The sequence below is a fragment of the Centropristis striata genome, chromosome 5 (genome assembly GCF_030273125.1).
Source record: "Centropristis striata isolate RG_2023a ecotype Rhode Island chromosome 5, C.striata_1.0, whole genome shotgun sequence".
In the NCBI taxonomy this organism is placed as follows: Eukaryota; Metazoa; Chordata; class Actinopteri; order Perciformes; family Serranidae; genus Centropristis; species Centropristis striata.
The window spans coordinates 22,069,430-22,090,672 of NC_081521.1; the positions used below are offsets into that span (position 1 = coordinate 22,069,430).

Sequence of the window (21,243 nt, forward strand, 5' to 3'; positions counted from 1 at the left end):
ACCACTTGTGTTCTCATCCCATTAGAAGGTGAAATTGCCCTGCGCACATTTATTACGTCAGAAAACAATAACAACTTGTCTAGAGTTGCTGTAGCAATACCAACCTTGAAACAATATGAGTTGTCAAGTTTTCTTTGGACTGAATCGTCTGCTCAATTTCAAGATTAAACATCTTGTTTTAGTTGCACCCCAACCACCTACATCACTGCTACTCTTTATTTTTACGACTGTCATCAAAAGGATCACCACACGGCCAGCATTGATGACGTATTTTCCTGTCAAGTCCTTGTCGGGGACACATTGCCGTTTACACTACAAAATATATGTTATCAAGTTCTTGGACCCTGTTTGCACTTGTATTTTGCGATGACCACTTAAAACCAAGTGTAAACGAGGTCATAGTTCTTACCAACAATTACCTACAATCTACGAAAGAAGGCAATCCCGTTTGTTTTTTAAAGTTCCTAAACATATGACTCATCACATGTCACATGCAGGCTTATTTTTCTCAGAGGGGGGCTTAAAGATATAACGCTTTTTTGAACATTAAGTCATGTACACATGCTTTCAGTAGAAACCCAAAATGAACATGAACCTGAAAATAATCATACTATGACCCCTTTAAGATGCAAAAGAAGGATTGTTTCGTGAATGTAACATCACTTGTGTGGAGTTGGTTTGGTTCCAAAAGGTCACAGCAACAACAGATGATGTAATGTGCGCAGTAAGCAGTGTAAGAAAACGGGAGAGACGAACAAAGGGGCAGCACTACAAACATGTTTCACCATCTCACACAGACGCATCAGGTTGAGCCCAACCCTTGTCTAAAACATAAGTAAAACAGAACATAAGAACATTTTTGAAATTCGTACAAAGATAATATATGTAATGTAAGTGGTGGAAGAAGTATTCAGATCCTTTACTAGAAGTACTTATACCACACTGTGAAATTATTCCACTACAAGTAAATATCCTGCATTCAAAACTTACTGAAGTAAAAGTATCAGCATCAAAATGTACTTAAAGTATCAAAAGTAAAAGTACCCGTCATGCAGAATGGACCCACTCAGATTGTTATATTTATTCCAAATATATTATTGGATTATCATTATTGATGCATTTATGTAAGTAGCACTTTCATTTTGTCAAGTAACAGCTCATTTTAACTACTTAATATATACTGTTATGAGGTTTAATATTTAAAAAAAATGTCTAATCGCTTTAAATTTATCCTGTTTTTCATGTTAAATCTTGACCTGAAATGTAACTAAAGCTGTCAGCTAAATGTAGTAAAAATTGCAATACCTGCCTCGAAATTTAGTGGAGTAGAAGTAGAGTTACATAAAATGAAAATATTTAAGCAAAGTACAAGTACCTAAAAATTGTACTTAAGTACAATACTTGAGTAGATGTACTTAGTTACATTCCACCATTGGTTCAAACTGATATATTTTTGTAAATATAGACTCTCAATTTTCAATTCTCAATTGGATGTATTCTGTTTTTATTTTCAAACCATTTTCCTAATTTCTTTGGATCGTGGTTGTATAATGAGTGACAGAAACCCCACAACCAAACACTGGCACAGCCTAGAAAAGTTGAGGCATTTGCCGTCATCATATTGATATCTAAGAAATGCCCTTAATTAAGTATCACACCTCCCCGTTCTCCACATCAAACAAAAGTCAAAAAAAAGTTTGAATAGAACAAAATGTCTGGGCTTCCTTCTTTCTGCATTCAAAGCAACTGCCGATGTAATTTGGTTGTTTAGCCAGCCAATCAATAATCACTTTGCGTGTCTCCCTTTTTTGATGCCCTTTAGACTGTTTGACTCCCAACTCTGTGACTGTCTGTCTGCACCAGAACTCCTCCAGTCAGCCGCAAATTAGTAATTGCTTTCATTGTCTTTATGCAGTATTTCCCTCCTCCTCTGGTGTTTTTAATATACTCCAGCTTGTAATGGGGAATGTGTGCTGTTCATCCTCTCTCTGAGATAAGATTTTATACTTTAAAACCCCCCTGCTGTGTTATTGGACGATATCTCAAGGAGGGCGATAAGACAGATGAGACACAGTCCATCTGCGATGCTGATTGGATCTCACAATATCACAATCACATGCATCAGACGCACCATTAGTTCCATCGCGCAATGACTCATGTTAGCCTTAATCTAATAGCCCTGACATGAGACCGCAGTCCCACAGCCTTGTGTCACGCTCCCCACGCTGCTTTTAACCAGCACTGCCTCTCTCTGCAGACGCCTCTCCATAACACTCAACAGATGCTAATTAACTTACAGAGAGCTATGATTACAGCAGCAGGAAATTGATTATTACGGGCTTCCCGCCGCACCACACCCTACACTCCATTAATAGCCGGTGCATTAAAAGATGCAACCTGTTGCTCGCAGCCTCGTTTAAAGGCTTTTCTGCTGACGGCTGGAAATGGCGGCCATCATCACGAGGCTTTAAAGTAAAGTTTCTGCATATGGCATCAGAGCGCAGTGGCTTCTAATGCTGCCACACATCCTCTCTGACCTTTAGTTCAGGGTGCATTCAGTTACACTCGCTTTTGATGTGAATTCCCATAAATGTCCCTTTGCCCTTCTAAAGCACATAAACCAATTTACTGACTTATATACATGTTTATTCATTTGTGTCTCACTGACTTTGGCTTTGGCTTCCTCTGTTATTTTCTTTTTTTTTTTTATTAACACAGGAAGGGCTCATTGTCCTCTGGGTCAATTTAATATAAGTCATTCACAGCAGCAGCAGGAGAGGGTCGCTGGCTGCCTTTTTTTAGATGTGTGCTGATAGAATGGTGACCTTTAATGAAAGTTGAACTGTTGCTGACTGACTGACTGTAGTGAGTAACCAAAGGCCACAGGCTCTGTCCTGATGCTGTGTGTTTATATAAACTCACGTAATCTGATTATTCGTCACATTAAAAAACATAATAGTAAAACACACATATGGATGCAAATCGTCATTTGCTTTTTCTTAACTTATTGTTAATTAATTTATTTTTTGAGTTTATATTTGCTAGAGGTGTGAATCAGCAGAGGTTATACTGTATAACAGATATACAGTATAACAGTACAGTGCTGTTATACTGTATAACAGATATACAGTATAACAGTACAGTGCTGTTATACTGTATAACAGCACGACCGCAAGTGTGATTGTGATCTAATCAGCTTATTCTGGTGATATAAGCTTATAACATTTTCTGCCATTTCAGTATGTTTCCTTTTCCCAGAGAAAATCAAGCATTTATGTCCTCTTTGTCCTTCAGACCGAATAAACAAAACATCTTGTTGCATCGAACTGCACTCCACAAAAAACACAAAGTAGTGTATTCACTCTGATCGAGACATAAAAAACAGAAGGCAACTCTCAGTAGCATCTGACTGCTAGAGACGGTGGAAATCCAAGTGTTAGACATCATTTGTGTAATCCACAATTCATAGAATTTTAGTTACATACATTTTTGGAGTGATGTGCATGCAGTTTCTTGCTGTATTTGCATTGTCACCATCTAATAAAAGCAAAAATATTAAAAACACAGTTAGAGAGTTACTGGAGCAACAATCAGTCAGAGCTGTATTTCTTAAGGCTTTTAGGCATCTGTATTTGCATGGAAAAGACCCAGAAATGGCAAACTAATCCTGGAAAGTAATGTTGTTGGAGGAACACTTGTGTCTTCTTGGCAATAATAATAAAGTTGTGATTAACGGCTGAAACAATGCCAGGGACAATAAAAACTTCACAATCTGTTGTGCACAGTCCATCTTTGTTTGCAGTAGCGCGATTAAGGCTGATAATGACGTTGGATCTTTTTTTGGACGTGAAATCAGTGAGAGATACTGTAACTGCAATGATGCTAAATAAAACCAAAGTGCAGAAAAGTAGAAGCAAACACGAAAACAAGTTTATTCTGTTGGAGTGGAGCTGCAGATATTAGAAAACCAGACTTCTTCCGACTAAAACGCATTCCTGCAGGACTGACAGGGATAAAGGTCAAATGGTGTATATATACAGTATACAGAGGGCTTAACAGGTGAAGCGATATGCTGGTGCTGATCAGATAAGACAACCTATTGGCCGTATACTTCCAACCAGTGGGACTGCAGCCTGCCAGCACTAATTTTGAAGAACAGTTCCAGAATCAGCACCATGGACAGCGGTCAAGACAGATTTATTTCAAGACATTTTCTTGGAGACTTTGAGTGCCCCAGTTCCATAATAAATAGAAAAGAGAGAAAAAAGAGTATAATAAGTACTCTAACTGGGTTTAAGTATGTATGATGTGTGTTCACACTGGAAAAGTGACTTAATTGAGTATAGTTAAAGGTGTCAGCATAAATACTGACTGAATATTTGAGTGCAGAGTTGTTAGATTCACCCACAACAAAAATTGTGGCTTGTGTACAGACAGCTCCGAGAACATATCCAAAAAATATAAAAAGAGTGTGTAAAATTTTGTTTCTGGAAAAAAAAACAGCCGCAACTGTGGCCACAAGCCGTTAGTGGGTATAAAGTGCATGTCTTAAAAAAAAAAAAAAAAAAGAACAATACAAAATTACACCACTTATTCAAACTGTAAAAGCCTCCATCAGAAAAAAAATGAAAATTGAACCAAATTGAAGCTTAACATTGTGATAATTCATCAGAACCATGTCTCAATTAAAATTTATCTGAAAATAAATTGTTTGCACTTAACCAGATCATGTAAAATAAATGAATTGGTAGCACTTGTGTACACTTTCCAAGTAAAATGATCAAGAAATTCAACTTGAAGTTTTCCTTTAAAAAAAAAAAAAGACTTTTTGGTTTTCATAGAGTTGCAGAACTTTTATATTGCTGCAAAAAACAAGGGCACAGAGAGTAAAATGTGATAGGAGCAACAACAACAACAAAAACTCTGAAACTGCTTGTAGTTGAGAGGGTTAAGGGATGATGACAAATCCTAAGATGTATTGTAACTGTAGCACAAGTAGTTAAGAGTCAAAAAGTGAAATCTAGTTTGTTAAACTGCCATAAGCTACTGGTCATATCAGCCTAGGCCAGGCTTTAGCATAGAGGTGGGGGAAATTAATCAATGCTGCACGATATTTTGCGTGGTCATATTATACCGATTGATGGCGGCAAAGTATCAATATTTAGCATTTCCAGAAGCTGCAGCGGGCTCACTTTTTGGAATACTGGAGGTACTGGTATCATATGAAACAAGAAGATCTAAGGAATATATAGGCACCATGTGCATCAGGATATCGTGTTGGGAAGTTGTTGAAATAACTGCAATAACTGCAAAGTTAGCCTTTATTTAGGCTGCGCAGTTGTTGTCGTCCATACATGTTTGATATCAGTTGAGTTCAGTTTGACTGAATACTTTGTTGGTCAGTCTGTGGGTTTGACTCTCATTGTGGAGCAATAAAAAGACTGAAGTGAGATGAATAGACTGAGAATTTTCTCTTATTGGACAAGACAATTCTTGATTTAATTTAACTTTGTGGACATAAAATGCAGTTTAACAGTTAAATTGCAATATATCGTATCACAATACTCACCATATTGCAAAATGCTTAAAATCGCAATAATATCGTTTCGTGACTCAAGTATTGGGATAAAATCGTGGGGCCTCTGCTGATTCACACCTCTACTGTGCTTTGTATCACTCATTAATTTACCTTTAATCTCTGAGAGAATAAATGTTCTATGTCTTCTTGTAGAAGTTACAGTCTCACTTTAAAAGGTTGGTTAGGTTTCCAAACTCATCATTGGCACTAATGTGCTGATGACGGTGTGCTTGACGTCATTCAGCACCTGTCTTATAATTTCCTATTAGTACAAAGATATATTAATATCTCCTGTATTAAATGAAAGGAGTGGGCAGGAATGGATCTGCCTGTTCTGTTGGTGAGTCATTATTTTGTCACATGCAATATCTCAGGTGCTACAGCCTGGATTTTTAATGAAATTCACATAAATTACACATCTTAACAAGGTTTTCAAGCATTTCGACTGCCAGTTACAGTGATTGGCATGTTGGTGGTGGTGGGGGAATTACAAGTCAGCACTGAAACTTTAATAAACATCTTTTCCTACCGTGCAGGGTTGACTGATGTGGAATTTAGTGCACAGCAATTCTCGAATTACAAACTTTACTTCAAAGGCCATCAGTTTACTGGGTGTCAAATTGGATTTTTGCACCACTTTGAATCCTGCCCCAGCAGCAAAGACGCAAGCTTTGTTTTCTGTGAACCAGATGGTACTATTGCTTCTCTCACACTGCTGCACTGATGTTTCAGTGTGTTTGCAGTTGACCTTTCAGAGTGTATCCAGCCAACTTTATGCAAGATTGTAGAAACTCATCTGCACAATTATAATCACCAGCAAAAGCTCATGGATTTGAATTTCTTTGCTGTTTTCCTGTAATGAATAGAAACTAAAATCCAAGGATTACGTATAATGTAGCCTTCGGGACAACAGTCTGCAGCTGGTGGCTTAAAGGAGACAATTGGACAAATATTTTTATCTTCCTCGCCATCCTGCCAGTATTCAAACTTCCATAATGACACACCAACAAGCTTACCTAAGCCCCGCAGCCAATAAAGTTTGTTATATGTGACTTACCTCAGAATTGATCGGCTGATTGGCCCAGATGGCGGCTGCGTCCTTCTTGCAGTGTGACATGTTTACTCTGTTATTCCTTACTTGTATTATTTCATCGAACAATTTCTCACTATGTGATGAGTGGAGTGTATTTTTCTACAAAATAGCTCGCCTTTGTTCCATCTTTTTCAGAACACATTTCAAGCTTTTTTGCCCTCTTTTCGTACTGCTGTGTGTCACTGTTGTGCAGGTTTCTGTACACTGTACACAGGAGGATTATGTGCTTTTCCTTGCTTGTCTCCCTGCTCTCACTCTAATCTGCTCCCTGACTCTCTCCCGCTCCCCTCTCCGCCTTTCTCTGCTTGGCCCGTTGTTGCCATGCCACCACATCACACTGTAATCATATGAGGCTCGATGGCCACCACGATAAGAGTGTGCAGGCTGCAGGGGGACTGTTTGTGTTCTGGCTGCAAGCCTCTGCTTTCACACTTTCATACGATGATTATTGACACTAAATGAGCCAAAAAGTGATGTTGAAGGAGATTAAGCAAGAGGAAAGCTTTCTTCAGCTTTTTAATGCAGACACACAAGTGAGAAGATTTGTTGTGTTCTTACCTCTGCTGCAGAGGGATGCAGACTTTTTTCAACAAGGCTTAAGTTTAAAAAGAAAAGTACTATTATATCCATATTTCCCTTTTTTCCCTAGATCTGCTGTCATTTTAGTTTGTTGTTGATGCTGTTTGCTTGATGAAGCACCTTGATAAATTCACCTTCTCCTAGAGAAATTCTAATTATACATACTAATTATATACATTCACTAATTATCTGCAATGCTTTTGTTCGAACATTGTTATGCAACTTCCTGCCCAGTTTCATGTATATATATATATATATGTATATATATATATATATATATATATATATATATGATATGTTTATTCATCCAGACATGCCGGCGTTTGGTTTTCCAACTTATCTGGGACAGATAAAGCAGTTACATAGCAGTTATAACGTTTATTCATCCACGGTTGATGATGTAAAGTAAATAAATGTAATGGCAACTTTCGTTACATTGCTGTGAGAAACATGAGATTGAGATGTGATTCTGCGTTCACAGTAAGAAATAAAAAGCATGAGGTTTCAGTGATGCACACGCTCTGGTTAGGCCAAGATGTAGCCAGCAACAGACTAGTAAGGCTTGTTTTAAAGTTGTTGAAATAATTGTTGGAAATAATTAATGAGCCATTATCTGAATACCAGCTTTTATTTGAGAAAGCACACAAAACCACAAAAATGGCTTCTTGATTTCTAATCAATGAGGCCCTAAGTTTTCCCTCCGACAGCAAATCCAAGCAATACCATAATTCTGATAGAGGTGGAAAAAGGTTACAAGCAGACAAATTAATTTGAAATATCAGGGGAAAAAAAATCAATATCTCTGGCAGTGAATGTGTTCCAACAGAGCAACATTTATAAAAGGAAAATAAAATATCTTGTTAGAATTGTATCTTTTCCAGCAGACTTTACTAATGTATGAATGAACTGCACTCACAGATCTAATGTCAGAGAATCCCTTTTAGATTTAGATTGTTAATATAAAGATGCTACCAGATGGGTTTCACTATATCTGGCTAACGTCCTGGTTTGATAACATCTTGATGAAACAGCCTGAAACACACACAAAAAAAACAAAGCCATTTTGACAAATGCAAAAGGAAAATGTCTGTAATTCAACAGCTTGCTCAACAAAACACAATTTGTCAAGAAGTCATTTGTAGCCTGGCTGCTGGATTTTCTGTTGTCATAATTAGAAGTGAAAGACCAGCAGGCCTGTGGTAGCAGGTTGCTCTGCGTCGAGGACAGAGGGCTGGAAATCTGGCCACTACAAATTCATCCAATCCATTATCGAAGCTTAATTAACATCAGCCAGAAAGCCTGTTTCTGGTGGACGGCTAAGCTGGGCAGCTAATCTTGTTTGATACTTAGCAGAAAAAGCATCAGTATCAGAACCATTATTCAATTATTATTATTATTATTATTATTATTATTATTATTATTATTATCCTTCTCACTTTTTGGGTTTTAATTTTAGAAGCAGTGGTGGAAGAAATATTCAGATTGTTTACTTGAATAAAAGTAGCAATACTGCAGTGCAGAAATACTTACAAACAATAGTCCTGCATTAAAAATCTTACTTACAGTCCAGCTCTTAAAGTATGTAAAAAGTAAAAGTAAAGTAAAGAAAAAAACATTGAAAAAGGGCTGGCAGCATATTTGCTATTCCTCCCTCTCTCTCTGCCCCATGCTCAGGTTGATCAGTGAAAGAGCAGTGCAAGTCTGTTCTATTTTCACCATGAAAGGAAACATCAGTGAGCTTTCAGACTACAGAGTCTGTTTCTGCACCAAATTTAGTAACTAACAGGTAACTGTAGTCAGCATCTTTTAGCTTGTTTATGTTGTCTGTTAATTATAATTATTATATATATTAAGTAGTTAAAATGAGCCCAACCTTGAGAAAATTAAAACGCTGCTTACATGAATGCATCAATGATAATTATCCTATAATATATTTGGATTATATAAACCAATCAGTCAGTCCATTCTGCATAATGAGTACTTTTACTTTTGATACTTTAAGTACATTTTGATGCTGATACTTTATACTTTTACTTAAGTAAGTTCTGAATGCAGGACTTTAACTTGTAGTGGAGTCATTTCACAGTGTGGTATTAGTACTTTTACTTAAATTAAGAGATCTGAATACTTTTTCCACCACTGTTAGACATATATGTACGGTTTGTGGTTATAAAAATGGCTGCAGTTTTGGTTAATTTAGGCTACAGAACCACTGACCTAGGTTTAAGGCAAAAAACTTCCTGATAAAGCATTATAAAAGACAGTTTAAACAATAAATAAATGTACGTAAATACTGGAAGTGAAGTAGTTATGAAGGTGACGTGAGCCACAGAAGTTACATAAAACAACATAAGTCATGTCAAAAAACGTAAGTTACGCAAAAAGTAATTTACTTCGTTTTCACATGGGAGATGAACCCCGTCCTCCTGGGTGAAAGTACGCCATTTCTTCAACCCATCCACCTCCCCTCTGCCATTTAAACTCACCGTCAATCACTACTACTATGTCAGCAAGATGTTGGCGAAGGACAGTCTAAAACATAAATGTAAGTCATATTTTGCTGCCTATACAAATGCCTTATATTGACATTTTTGAGGGGAGACCAGACTCACTAATACCTTCTAAAGGCTGGTACATACTCTGCAAGATCAGAGGCATTTGTTCTCTCTCCCGGGGCTGCAAGAACATAATGATGTCATTTTGCTCTTGCAGCCCTGGGAGAGAGAACAAATGTCTCTGTTCTTGACACAACATGTGTGGTGTCTGAGAACTATTGTTTGATTGGTCAGAAATTTTAATGTGAATAAGATGTGTGCTGCAGTGGGAGGGCCCTATGACGACTTCCCAGGAGTTCTGCAGTGAAGTTTCTTGTGTTGTATGAAATGTCCTGGCCAGAAAGAACTTTTTTCTTGTTCTCGCCACCTTGAGAACAAGAACAAATTTCTCAGTTCTTGCGGAGTGTGTAAACGGGCTGTTTGGCTCTCTCTACTGTCAGGACCACTTTCAGGTGTCTTTTATTGGCTTCCAAAGTACCAAATCTAGCATGCCTGGCATACATCTGAATCTCAGGTTGTATTGGATGGTATAGACACTACAGAAATTTGAAATGCCTCTTTTTACACCAACAAACTTTACACCCTCACATGTCAGCATCGCCAAGGTCAGACTTTTTTTTTTTCAAACACAAGAGGATAAAAAAAAACATTTTTTCAAGTTGGTGGACTTTAAGTAAAAAATCCATGAGTATTAGCATAGAAATATAGCCATAAGTACCAAAAATAAAAGTACTCATTATGCAGACTGGCCCCATTTCAGAATAATTATTTCTTGATTATAATTATTCATGCTTTATTGTGTTTATTACTTTAATGTTGCAGCTGGTAAAGGTGAAGCTCATTTTAATTACTTTATATTCAGCTGGGTAGTTTGATTTATAATAATAAACTTTATTAAATGACTTATAACCCCAAATCTGAAAAACATTGGGATGCTGTGAAAATATATACACATAAATACATACATTTAATGCATTCTGCTTTATTTATGTTTTATAAAAAGTAAAAAGTACAACAGTAAGTGGTGGAATGTAACTAAATACACTGACTCATGTAGTGTACTTAAGTATATTTTGAGGTACTTGTACTTTACTTGAGTAATTTCATTTTATGTAACTTTATATACTTTATATACTTCTACTTCACTACATTTCGAGGCAAATGTTGTTCTTTTTAATCCACTAAATTTAGCTGCCACCTTTAATTACTTTACAGCCAAGATTTACCATCAAAAACATGATTAATTTAAAGTGATGAGACATTTTTTAAGATTAAACCTCATAACAGTATATTAAGTAGTTAAAATGAGCCGTATCTTGAGAAAATTAAAATGCTGCTTATATAAATGCATCAATAATAATAATCTAATAATATATATAGAATATATAAAACAATCTGAGTGGGTCCATTCTGCATAAGTAAGGTTTGAATGCAGAACTTCAACTTGTAGTGGAGTAATTTCACAGTTTGATATTAGTACTTTTACTGTAGTAAGGGATCTGAATACTTTTTCCACAACTAATAACAGTAGAAGTGCAAGTAAATCAAAGTTACATTACTTACATTACTTTACTACTTAGTAAATGTACTTAGTTACATTCCACCACGCAGGAAAGTTTCCAGAGTGATATTAGATTTTTATTCCACGATGTTCGCTCTAATACCATTATGAAGCAAAGAGTGATCGTGAGCTGGTTTTGGACCATGAGACAGATTATTATCACCCTACTGATGATGTATTGTTGCAGTAGTACTTCTGGCAGCATTAGACGCACAATGTGTTGTTTTGACAATTCATGCATCACTTGATGTCGTCTATTCAATGCAATTAACATACTCTTGATGTCTTTTCCTGTGTCTCTTAAAGCATCTCTTTTTTATTTGTCTTACCTCATCTAAATGCATTTTACATGAGCTGCTTGTGGCTTTGGTTAAAAATTTGATGTTATTTTTTTTACGTCTGCAGAGGAAGAATTTCATCAGACTAACATGATGGTGCATCTGGTTCAGGACTCACTAGTTGTGCCTCCTGCTCTGCTCCGAGTCTCGTCTGGCAGTGCTGTGTTGTGCTGGGCAGGGCAGGGCTCTGGCACCGTGCGCGGGGGGGACAGATGGTCTTACGTGTGATCTAGTTGGAGGTCCAGAAACCGTAACCCAGCAGGGACCCTGGCAGCTGACAAGCCTGGCCCGACATTGCACGGTCCCCGGGCGGGACTCCCTGTGACTGTGCCGGCAACAGGCCGGGGCCACCCAGGTGTCAACCAGACAGGCAGACTCTCTCTCTCTCTCTCTCCCTGTCTCTCTCGGTCTTCCAACCACTGCAGCCAGCTGTTTCACCTACCTCTGCTGCTGCACACACTGCCACCATCACACAGGAAAACATTACACAACAGGCCTGAAATCATGTTCAAACACACACAACAGACACATATAATAATCAAAGCACAATAATTCTCATGCATTTGCATAAAAGCAGCATGTAATAGATACTGTAGGATGAAATATGGCAGCAGATCATCACTGTGTGTGTGTGTGTGTGTGTGTGTGTGTGTGGTGGTTCTACCATATAAGCTTTTTGATGTGTCCACAATTGCGCGTGCCAGCATATTGGACACATAGGTTTGATGGATAGAGACGGATAGAGCCGTAGCCAAACTGCAGCGCTGCCGTTTTGTAGCCCGCTTGTGTTATTCATGATGTCGTCGTTGATGAAGTTATCACGCTGGCGCACCGCGCTCTAATCCCAGACACACTGCCACGCAGCCTGCTCCGAGGCATACGGCACCAGGAAATACATCAAGTCATCATAGATCAAGTCACACTGTCATGGATGGCATTGAAAAAGTAACAAGGGCAAGCTATCGAGTGCCTGGATACTGTGGCAGCAGCTGAAAAATGCATTTATTTTAGCCAACCTCCGCGACTCTGGGCTGGCTGGGCTGATGCACTCCACGGTTAGTCAGCACTCCCGCCGCTCTGCCAGCTCAGCTTTTATTCCGTGCCCTGGAAATTGAGTTTTGCTGGCCCTGTAATGTACTCAAAACTACATCTGCAACCGACTGATAAATCTACGCTTTGTTGCGCCTGACAGATGGTTGTGAAAATGAAAATTCACCACGGCATGTTGCTGTGTCAAGAGGAAGGTCACTTCAGATTTTTCTCCCGCTCACCGAGGAAAGCCCTGCTCAGGGTGAAGCCGAAATGACCATTTTGTTTCCGTTTTAATATTTTCCTAGGCTTGTTCAACTCAATGAGATGACAGGTTGCTGGATTGTTTTGTTCCACTGCTGCTCCTCTTCCCATGTGTCAACAATATCTATTATTTGCTGAGAGCTTTATATCTACAGAGCGGTAATTGTATGTGTGGTTACATACATAAGGGTGGCTTGATAAATACCCCAAGCAGACAGATCTTTATTGCACAGCAGCAGACGGGGTATGACACTCCGAAGACCAATTTCCGACTGTTAACAAGGCCTGGACGAGGAATACCTTACAGCCAAATGTCACAAGGCCTTCTCCTCTCTCTCCTCCTCTCTGTGTTCCGCCCTCAGCTCTCCAGTGGACATTCAACGAATTGTAGTTCCTCTCTTTCAATTTGCCCACCGTGTTACCTCGTTCCACAATGTGCTGCCCCGGGGGGATCGCGGGGAGGCAGGAGCAGCGGCCTCGGCCAGGTCCGCAGAGAGCCGATAACCTTTCGGTGTTGCTTTAGCGGCTGTGTAAAGAACAATCAGAGCTTATCAGCATCGACTACAGGCGAATGCTAATTCAATGTCATGCAGACAGACTGCAGAGGGAGGAGGAAAGCATCGCTGGCTTTCACTCTGACAGTCTGATGTCTCAAATAACTTTAAGAAGACTTTCTAATCTGTAAAGCACTCCCTTTAATCTATCTATTTGAATGGTACTGATTCCTGCTTTTGTATTAAAGGGACAGTTCACCTGCATATCAAAACTGCATATTTTGCATCTTACCTGTAGTGCTATTCACCCCTCCAGATTGTTTTGGTGTGTGCTGCAAAGTGTTTTGTTTGCATTTTGTGACCAGTTTCATGCAGAAATTATAGTGAAACTGCTAACAGCAAGGCCTGTGGACGATCTTCAGTAACCGGGTCATGATTTCTGGAAAGAGACATTGATGTTAAGTCTTTCAAATGTATTTGTTTTGTGCTTTAAGCACCACAAGCCGAGTGCCATCAAGTTCCATTATAAGCAGAAGAGGGCAGACATCTCTACGGCAGATATCCCCCGGCAGGTTTAAAGCTGCGGTTGTCATGTGTCACAATGAGGATGTGTTGTAGCAGTTCAGAAACATTCACATTCGACATATTTGTGGTTAAAAAAAAAGAAGTAGAGATCCATCATATCTGTGGTTTATATGACCGGGTTCTATATCTCCCTTAAAAGATTTATTAATATGGATTTAAAAAGCATAAGAATATATTTACATGTGTTTTAGGGATATACTATATTTATATATAACATCCATAGTATTCACCTAACCTGTAACTTAGGATCCTGACACAGTGGCTGGACTTTAATTTGTGAGCACAAATTGAGTAAGAGTACATATAAAATAACATATTTTAGTAATTTATGCACAGAAATTCACATCGACTGGGCTCTTTACAGTAGAGGTGTATATCAGCGGAGGCCCCACGATACACTTGTATCCCAATACTTGAGTCATGATACAATATTATTGCGATTTTAAGCATTTTTGCAATATGGTGAGTATTGTGATACAATATATTGCGATTTAACTGTTTAACTGAAATTAAATCCAATCAAGAGTTGTTTTGTCAAATAAGAGAAAATTCTCAGTCTATTCATCTCACTTTAGTCTTTTTATTTCTCCACAATGAGATTCAAACCCACAGACTGACCAACAAAGTATTCAGTCAAACTGAACTGCACTGATATCAAACCATAGACCATAGACCATAGTATATAAATAATAGACGTAGTCACCGTGACGTCACCCATTGGTTTGTGGACTGCCCGTTGGAAGCATCGAGTTCATCGTTACACTTGTTGCCATCTTGTGTCGCCATCTTGTTTCCGATATGGGGAGCAGACCATATTTGGACTGTGGCGGAGCGAGAGGGATCTGAAGACACTGACTACACGCCTCTCTACACCTCAACCTGACTGAGTGAAGCCGCTGCTAATTCATGTTTGCATTAACTGGGATGTTAGTTTTGCTTGCAAAAAACTAAAACAAAATGTATGTACCTTACCAAAGAAAAATGAACAGCGACTCCTTGGAGTGTCTGTTAGTCCAACCAAACACTGAACAAGACATTTTTACTGAACAAAACGTTCAAATAAACTGTCATTAAGTGAAAATACAGTGTGAAATGATCAGTTATGAGACCAAACCGGTAAACGTCCTTTTTTATCTATATAAGTTATATATAACTTTATTGACTCGTTGCCATGGATACTGCTTCTCTCCTGATGACTGCTCGCCTTGTTAGCCACCTGTCAATCAAAGGTAGCCACGCCCCAAATCATATGATTCTTTATCTTCTATTTTCTTCTAAATGGGGCCATTATTAGAACTATTAACATCAAATTGTCTTGAAGAAGATTTTTTTTTGCTCAGACATGGAGATTGCCGCCTGTATCAAACAACAACAACTGCAGCATTTTCTCAAACTTTCCTCAACTTTAAGCTTCAGTGATCTGAATAGCTTCGATATGACTATGTCCGTGAAATAACGTGGTGATGGAGTCACATACCTGGGTTCCAGTGTCTTTAGCATGTGGCTAAAACCATCGTAACTTTGCAACGTTATTTCGACAACTTCCAAACACAATATCCTGACGACATGTTGCCTATAGATTCCTTAGATCTTTTAGTTTCATATACTACTAGTACATTTATCTCCAGTATATTCCTAAAAATGAATCCACTACCTAAAAATACTGACGCTAAATAAATGCTAAATATCAATACTGGGTGGCCATGAATCGATATAAAATTGCCACAAAAAATATTGCGATACTATACTGTATAATTTTCCCCCACCCCTACTTTACAGTAGTGGTGAGCGATATGTCCAAAATCTCATGTCATGGTTTATATATTTTTATTCTGTTAGCTGTATTTTTCACAATAAAGTCAATTTTCTGTACTTCCGATTTCATTATTTTCTCATTTAGAGCTTCCATAGGCGTTAAACACAAACAATTGCACACACATGAGGCAACATTTAAGATAAAAACAAAAGATTCAAACCAACAAAACTAAAATAATTTCATAATAAAGCTTAATGGCTCATGGGAACAATTATTTTACGTTTATAAAGTTTTACTGGCTTTAAAGTTATTACGATGCCTCCCCCTGCTCTCACTCTGTCCAAATCAAGTTATTTGCAGGCAGTTGGATTAGCCAGATTAGACCACACAAGAAACAGTATTGCCAAATCTCTACCATTGGACACATTTCTACAGTAAATCGCCCAACCCTACTTTACAGATACATGTCTTAACCTGAAATGAAATCAGCATCAATGAAGTGTGAACTTTGCATTTTGCACACCATCAGGGACCTTTTTTGCATTCTTTCCCTCATTTTCTGTGACCTCTCTCTACTGATGCTATTTAATTTTTTAATTTAAAGTTTGAGGTAAAATGTACATCTTACAGTGCATTTAAGTATTTTTAAAGGGCATCCTCCAATTTATCACAGGGAACTTTATTTACACTGCAACAGAATGCAATTATACTTTTAATTCAGAATGCACAATATAAAAACATAATCATCTTCGATTTGAGTAAAAAAAGGCCCATGTTTGCCGTGCCATCATTATCTCAGTGCTGTGTAATTACAGTGTGCTACTCCTCTTTTTATTTTCACTTTTATTTGTAGAAAAGTTCCTCTTAACTCTGTGAATAAGGTGGCTACAGCTTCTTCAGCCATTGTTGCAAACCAACAATAAACCTGTGATTTCATTCTTTGCTTCATCAAAAGAAGAGATGCTCCTGATTCCTTGTGAAATCCTGTATCATGTGTTGGCCTTGATGGTGTAAAGTCAGGCAGCTCTTAAGGATCTCTTGGGTAAACTATTTTTTGTATTGTTCATTGAGTGCAAGTTTGAGAACAAATTGTACAGCACTGCTCCGGGAGAAAAAGAAATCCAACAATACTATATTGTAGAATGGTAGAAATTACTTTCAACCTAGAACCTTTTACCTAAAGAAAAGCTTTCAGGAGAGATATTGAGTGTAACCAAATGTCAAAAGCAATATTTCTGTGCAGCTGCAGTGAAAGCTAGCATTACAAGGAGAGTAATTTATGGACCGCCAGCTGGTCTGTAAAGGTTACTACCACAGGCGATTCAGACATGGTAGTTCAACAAGAAGCTCATTAAAATACTACAGGCCTGTAGACACATCAACATATGAAGATGCCTTCCAGTCTCCTGAGCATAAAAGAGACTCTTGTCTTTGTTTCAATAAATGTTGACATTTCCAAGTCTGTCTCTGGGTCTGTGAATGTGTCTGATTTGCCTCCTTTCCCCCTCTTGTCTTTCGCCCTCTCAGCTCGAATCGTGCGGAGCCGTCAGTGGTGTGAGATGGCTCCCTGCCTGGAGGGGGAGGTCTGCAGCCTCCTGTTCAACCGATCCGGCTGGACCTGCACCAGGGGCAGCGGTCGCATCAAGACCGTCACGGTAATTTGCAAGACACAACATTAATATACGCTATATGCACTTAACGGCCTCACACAGATATTTTTCAGCATGGGTGACCTCCGCTGTGCCCAGGGCGAGAGGGGAGTTTTAAAAGACTTTATCGATACTGGGTCTAAGAGTGTAGCAAACACTTATTACAATCCACAATTTAATTTTTGAACATAAAAAAAAAATGGAAGAAACCAAACATCACGTATGAGTTCCTCATATCACTTGATCTCTCTTGGACTCAGCATATTGATAATATTATAATCAACAGAGGCATAATCAGTGCTACATGTTATAAGGATGGTCATGTAAACAGATTCTGTACTTTAACCCTCCTGTTGTGGTCATTTTCGTGGGTCAGTTAGACCAGGGGCATGTTTAGGTACACAAAAGTGTCAGAAACTATGCAGAACCTGGAGGTAACGAGACAAGATTTTGGTATCAAAAGTGGTGTTGTGGTATCTGGTTTCAATTTTTTTCATGTTAGTGTAGGCTTTGGATGACAGCAGATAAACTGTTAGTGTGGATAGCAAAAGAGACGTGATGCATTGGTTAAATTTGCTGTCTCGGAGCAAATAGTGATAAAGCAGAACATTGCATGTATTGCCTGTACTGTCAATAACCTACAAATATGAACTGAACAGTTGCAGTATGTTTCCCTCACTTTTTAAGCATTATTCTAAATAAGAAAAATAAAACGGGACATGGAAAGATATTTGACGGTGAAAATGCAGAAATTCGCAGATAAGCACTGAAATGTCTTTGGCTCTTAAACACAGATTATACTAAAGAGATAAACAATATCAACAAAAACTGGGATGCATTTATTTCAACCAGCAAAAGAGCCGAGAATAAGTCACTGACAAACCTACGGCACAATTACCTGTGTTAAAATCCTAATTACCAACTTGAACCACAACATAGATAAAAAGATCCCAATCATAAGTTAGTCTATCACACATATGTATAAACAAAATTGCATAATATTACAGCATAATAGTAAGAAAGTGCTGCCTTTCCTCTGTAGCTTTCACAGACCCCTTCTGAAGGGGACATTGGCCTTTGTCTGACGTTTTATTCTTAGCTAATTTATCTTAACTGGTTACTTGTAAATAGAGTTGGGTGGATTCTAGACTGTTGGTCACGCCTAAACCAGTTTGATTTAATGCCAACCTGCTGAACATTTTTCATTATACCACGTTTTGGCTTATTAAAAAGCAGCTTACATCAGCAACCTGTGCCAATAGTGTGCTAAATTAAACTTGTTCACAGTGTTACACATAGACCATACCTGGGCGAGCCATCCTGGCCGCTAAAAGTATATCTAGCGACCCATTTTTAGCATTTAATTTTTTATGTTTTTTAATCTGTCCCGGAGAACGGCACCATGCACGATCAATTTACTCCCCTCGCTCTATTGCACATTCAAAAACAAAGAGAAAGAGAGATGTTCTTTGGTAATACAGTAACAGTAGAAGATGCAAACACATTGAAATGTGACAACATGATTAACTGACGTCTGTTAATCATGTTGTCACGTCTGACAGGCTGTGAGCATGCCGAGCAAAGCCGGCAACATGGAGATTAGTAGAGGTGGGACAGGGTGAAGGATGAGAGGTGCACATTGTCTTTGTTTATAGATAGTAGATTAGTAGATTAAGATTAAGGGGAAATTTCCAGAGTTACAGTAGCAAAGTGGATAGAAAATAACAATAAATAGTCAACAGCAGTATAATACATAAATATTAGAAAGGTATTAAGAAATAAACAAGTAAAAAATATAAAAAGGTATTAACAATTTAAAATTCCAACAACTAGAAATATAAAAAGTGTTTGTATTTTGGTTGACCAGTTGAGACACGACAGAGTAAATTCAAAGAGAGAAAACTCAAACTGAGGAGGTACGTTTCAGAGCGTTCCAACAGTGTGTTAATAGCAGTTCTCAGTATTTTCCTGATATCGAAGAGCAAACAAAAACAGATCAGATGACCTATAAAATTTAGTCGATACATATTTTCCCAATTATTATATACTGCATGAATGCATAAATACCCTATCTCACATGTTAACAAAAGTAAATTTGTGTATCCATCCCGTGATTTGAATCTGCTCCCAAATGTCCAGGTTCTTCTTCGGCCCGTGCTTCACCATTCCCTCAAGTTCTATGAAAATCAGGCCGGCCGTTTTTCTGTAATCCTGCTGACAAACAGACACTCAAACTGCACCAAAAACATGACCACCTCGGTGGAGGTAATTAACAATAGACAACAATAAACAGTATAATAAACATCTGCAGTGACATCACCTGAGCCCACATGTGCAAATTCTTACCAGTAGCAAACAGTCCAGCTGCAGTTTTCTGTCCCCTTTGATTGTGAAATGTTGATTCACCTAACACTGTGAAACTAATACTTACAAAATGTGGATTCAATATGAATGAATATAAGCAGCTGATGAATTAATTTTCTTGTTAGATGAGATGTTTTAGGTTGCAGTGTGAGCAAAATATTAATATCTGACAGCAGTTTATGACCTCTCCCTGACTTTGTGAGTGATTTTAAATGACTACAAAACATGTTAAATTTTTAAAGCCTTCAATATGGTGTCATCTGGTCCTCTGTAGGCTCCTCTCACAGAGCACCCAATGCCTTAGAGCTGCCAGTGCTGCAGTGCTGACAGACTCTGCTCTGTGAAATAATACACAGGAAGCTCAAAGCCAAAGCACACTGTTCCCTATAAACCTAAATGAGGTCTAACCTGAGCTGTGTCATTATAAAGCATGTATCATTATGAATGTTTGGAACTCCTCAGGAGGGGGGAAAAATCATGTAAAGACGCCTACATACTGGCGAACAATAGTCACCCTCTGAGTGCTCCTGCTTGCCTGGTCAACAGCAGAGTCGCCATGGATACAGGTCTCAATTTCACACCATGCAACTTATGCTCAGTGGAAGAAAAAAAATGATTTTTTTGTTCTCTCTGTCTAACATGAGTTAGTTCTCTCACCAGGTGACCATTTTTCCAGCGGTTAGCTAATCAGTGGTTGAAATGTTCATGAAACACAATTATAGTCCTTGCACAGTCCCATCCAAAAACAATAACTAGCTGAAACTGTATTGCGTGGTTACAAAACTAACTAAAATTATAGTGAAAATATCCCTTGTTTTCGTCTTTATCAACTTTTTTCATACATAATCCTTATTGGCTGACATGAAATCAGTTTATTTAGCTCCGACCAAACAGCTGCTGGTTAGTGAACATGTAGGAAGCATTGGTAAATCTGTTTATTGAGACTGAGATGTCTACACAACTATGTGAGTCGAGGGCCTTCAAAAAGTTCAGGCTGAGATCACAGACTGTATATAAATAATGGACGTAGTCACCGTGACATCACCCATTGGTTTGTGGACTGCCCGTTGGAAGCCTCGAGTTCAGCGTTACACTCATCGCCATCTTGCGTCGCCATCTTGTTTCCGATACGCGGAGCAGACCATATTTGGACTGTGAAGGAGCGAGAGGGATCTGACGACACTGACTACACACCTCTCTACACCGGCAACCCGACTGAGAGAAGCCGTTGCCAATTTGTTTTAGCATTAATTGGAGCATTAACTGGGATGTTAGTTTTGGCTAGCAAAAAACAAAAACAAAATGTATGTTACTTACCTCAGTATAATGAACAGCGACTCATTGGAGTGTCTGTTAGTCCAACCAAACACTGAACAAGACATTTTTACTGAACAAAAC

The 21,243-nt window shown here is 38.4% G+C and overlaps 1 protein-coding gene across 1 annotated transcript in view; it reads left to right on the plus strand.

Annotated features, from left to right (window-relative positions):
- Positions 1-21,243, plus strand: part of tafa5l (TAFA chemokine like family member 5, like) — a 68,378-nt gene that overhangs the window by 20,274 nt on the left and 26,861 nt on the right. The window contains exon 3 of the mRNA XM_059333558.1: positions 17,360-17,487. Coding sequence (XP_059189541.1) covers positions 17,360-17,487 — 128 coding nt within the window. The remainder of the gene's footprint in view (positions 1-17,359; positions 17,488-21,243) is intronic.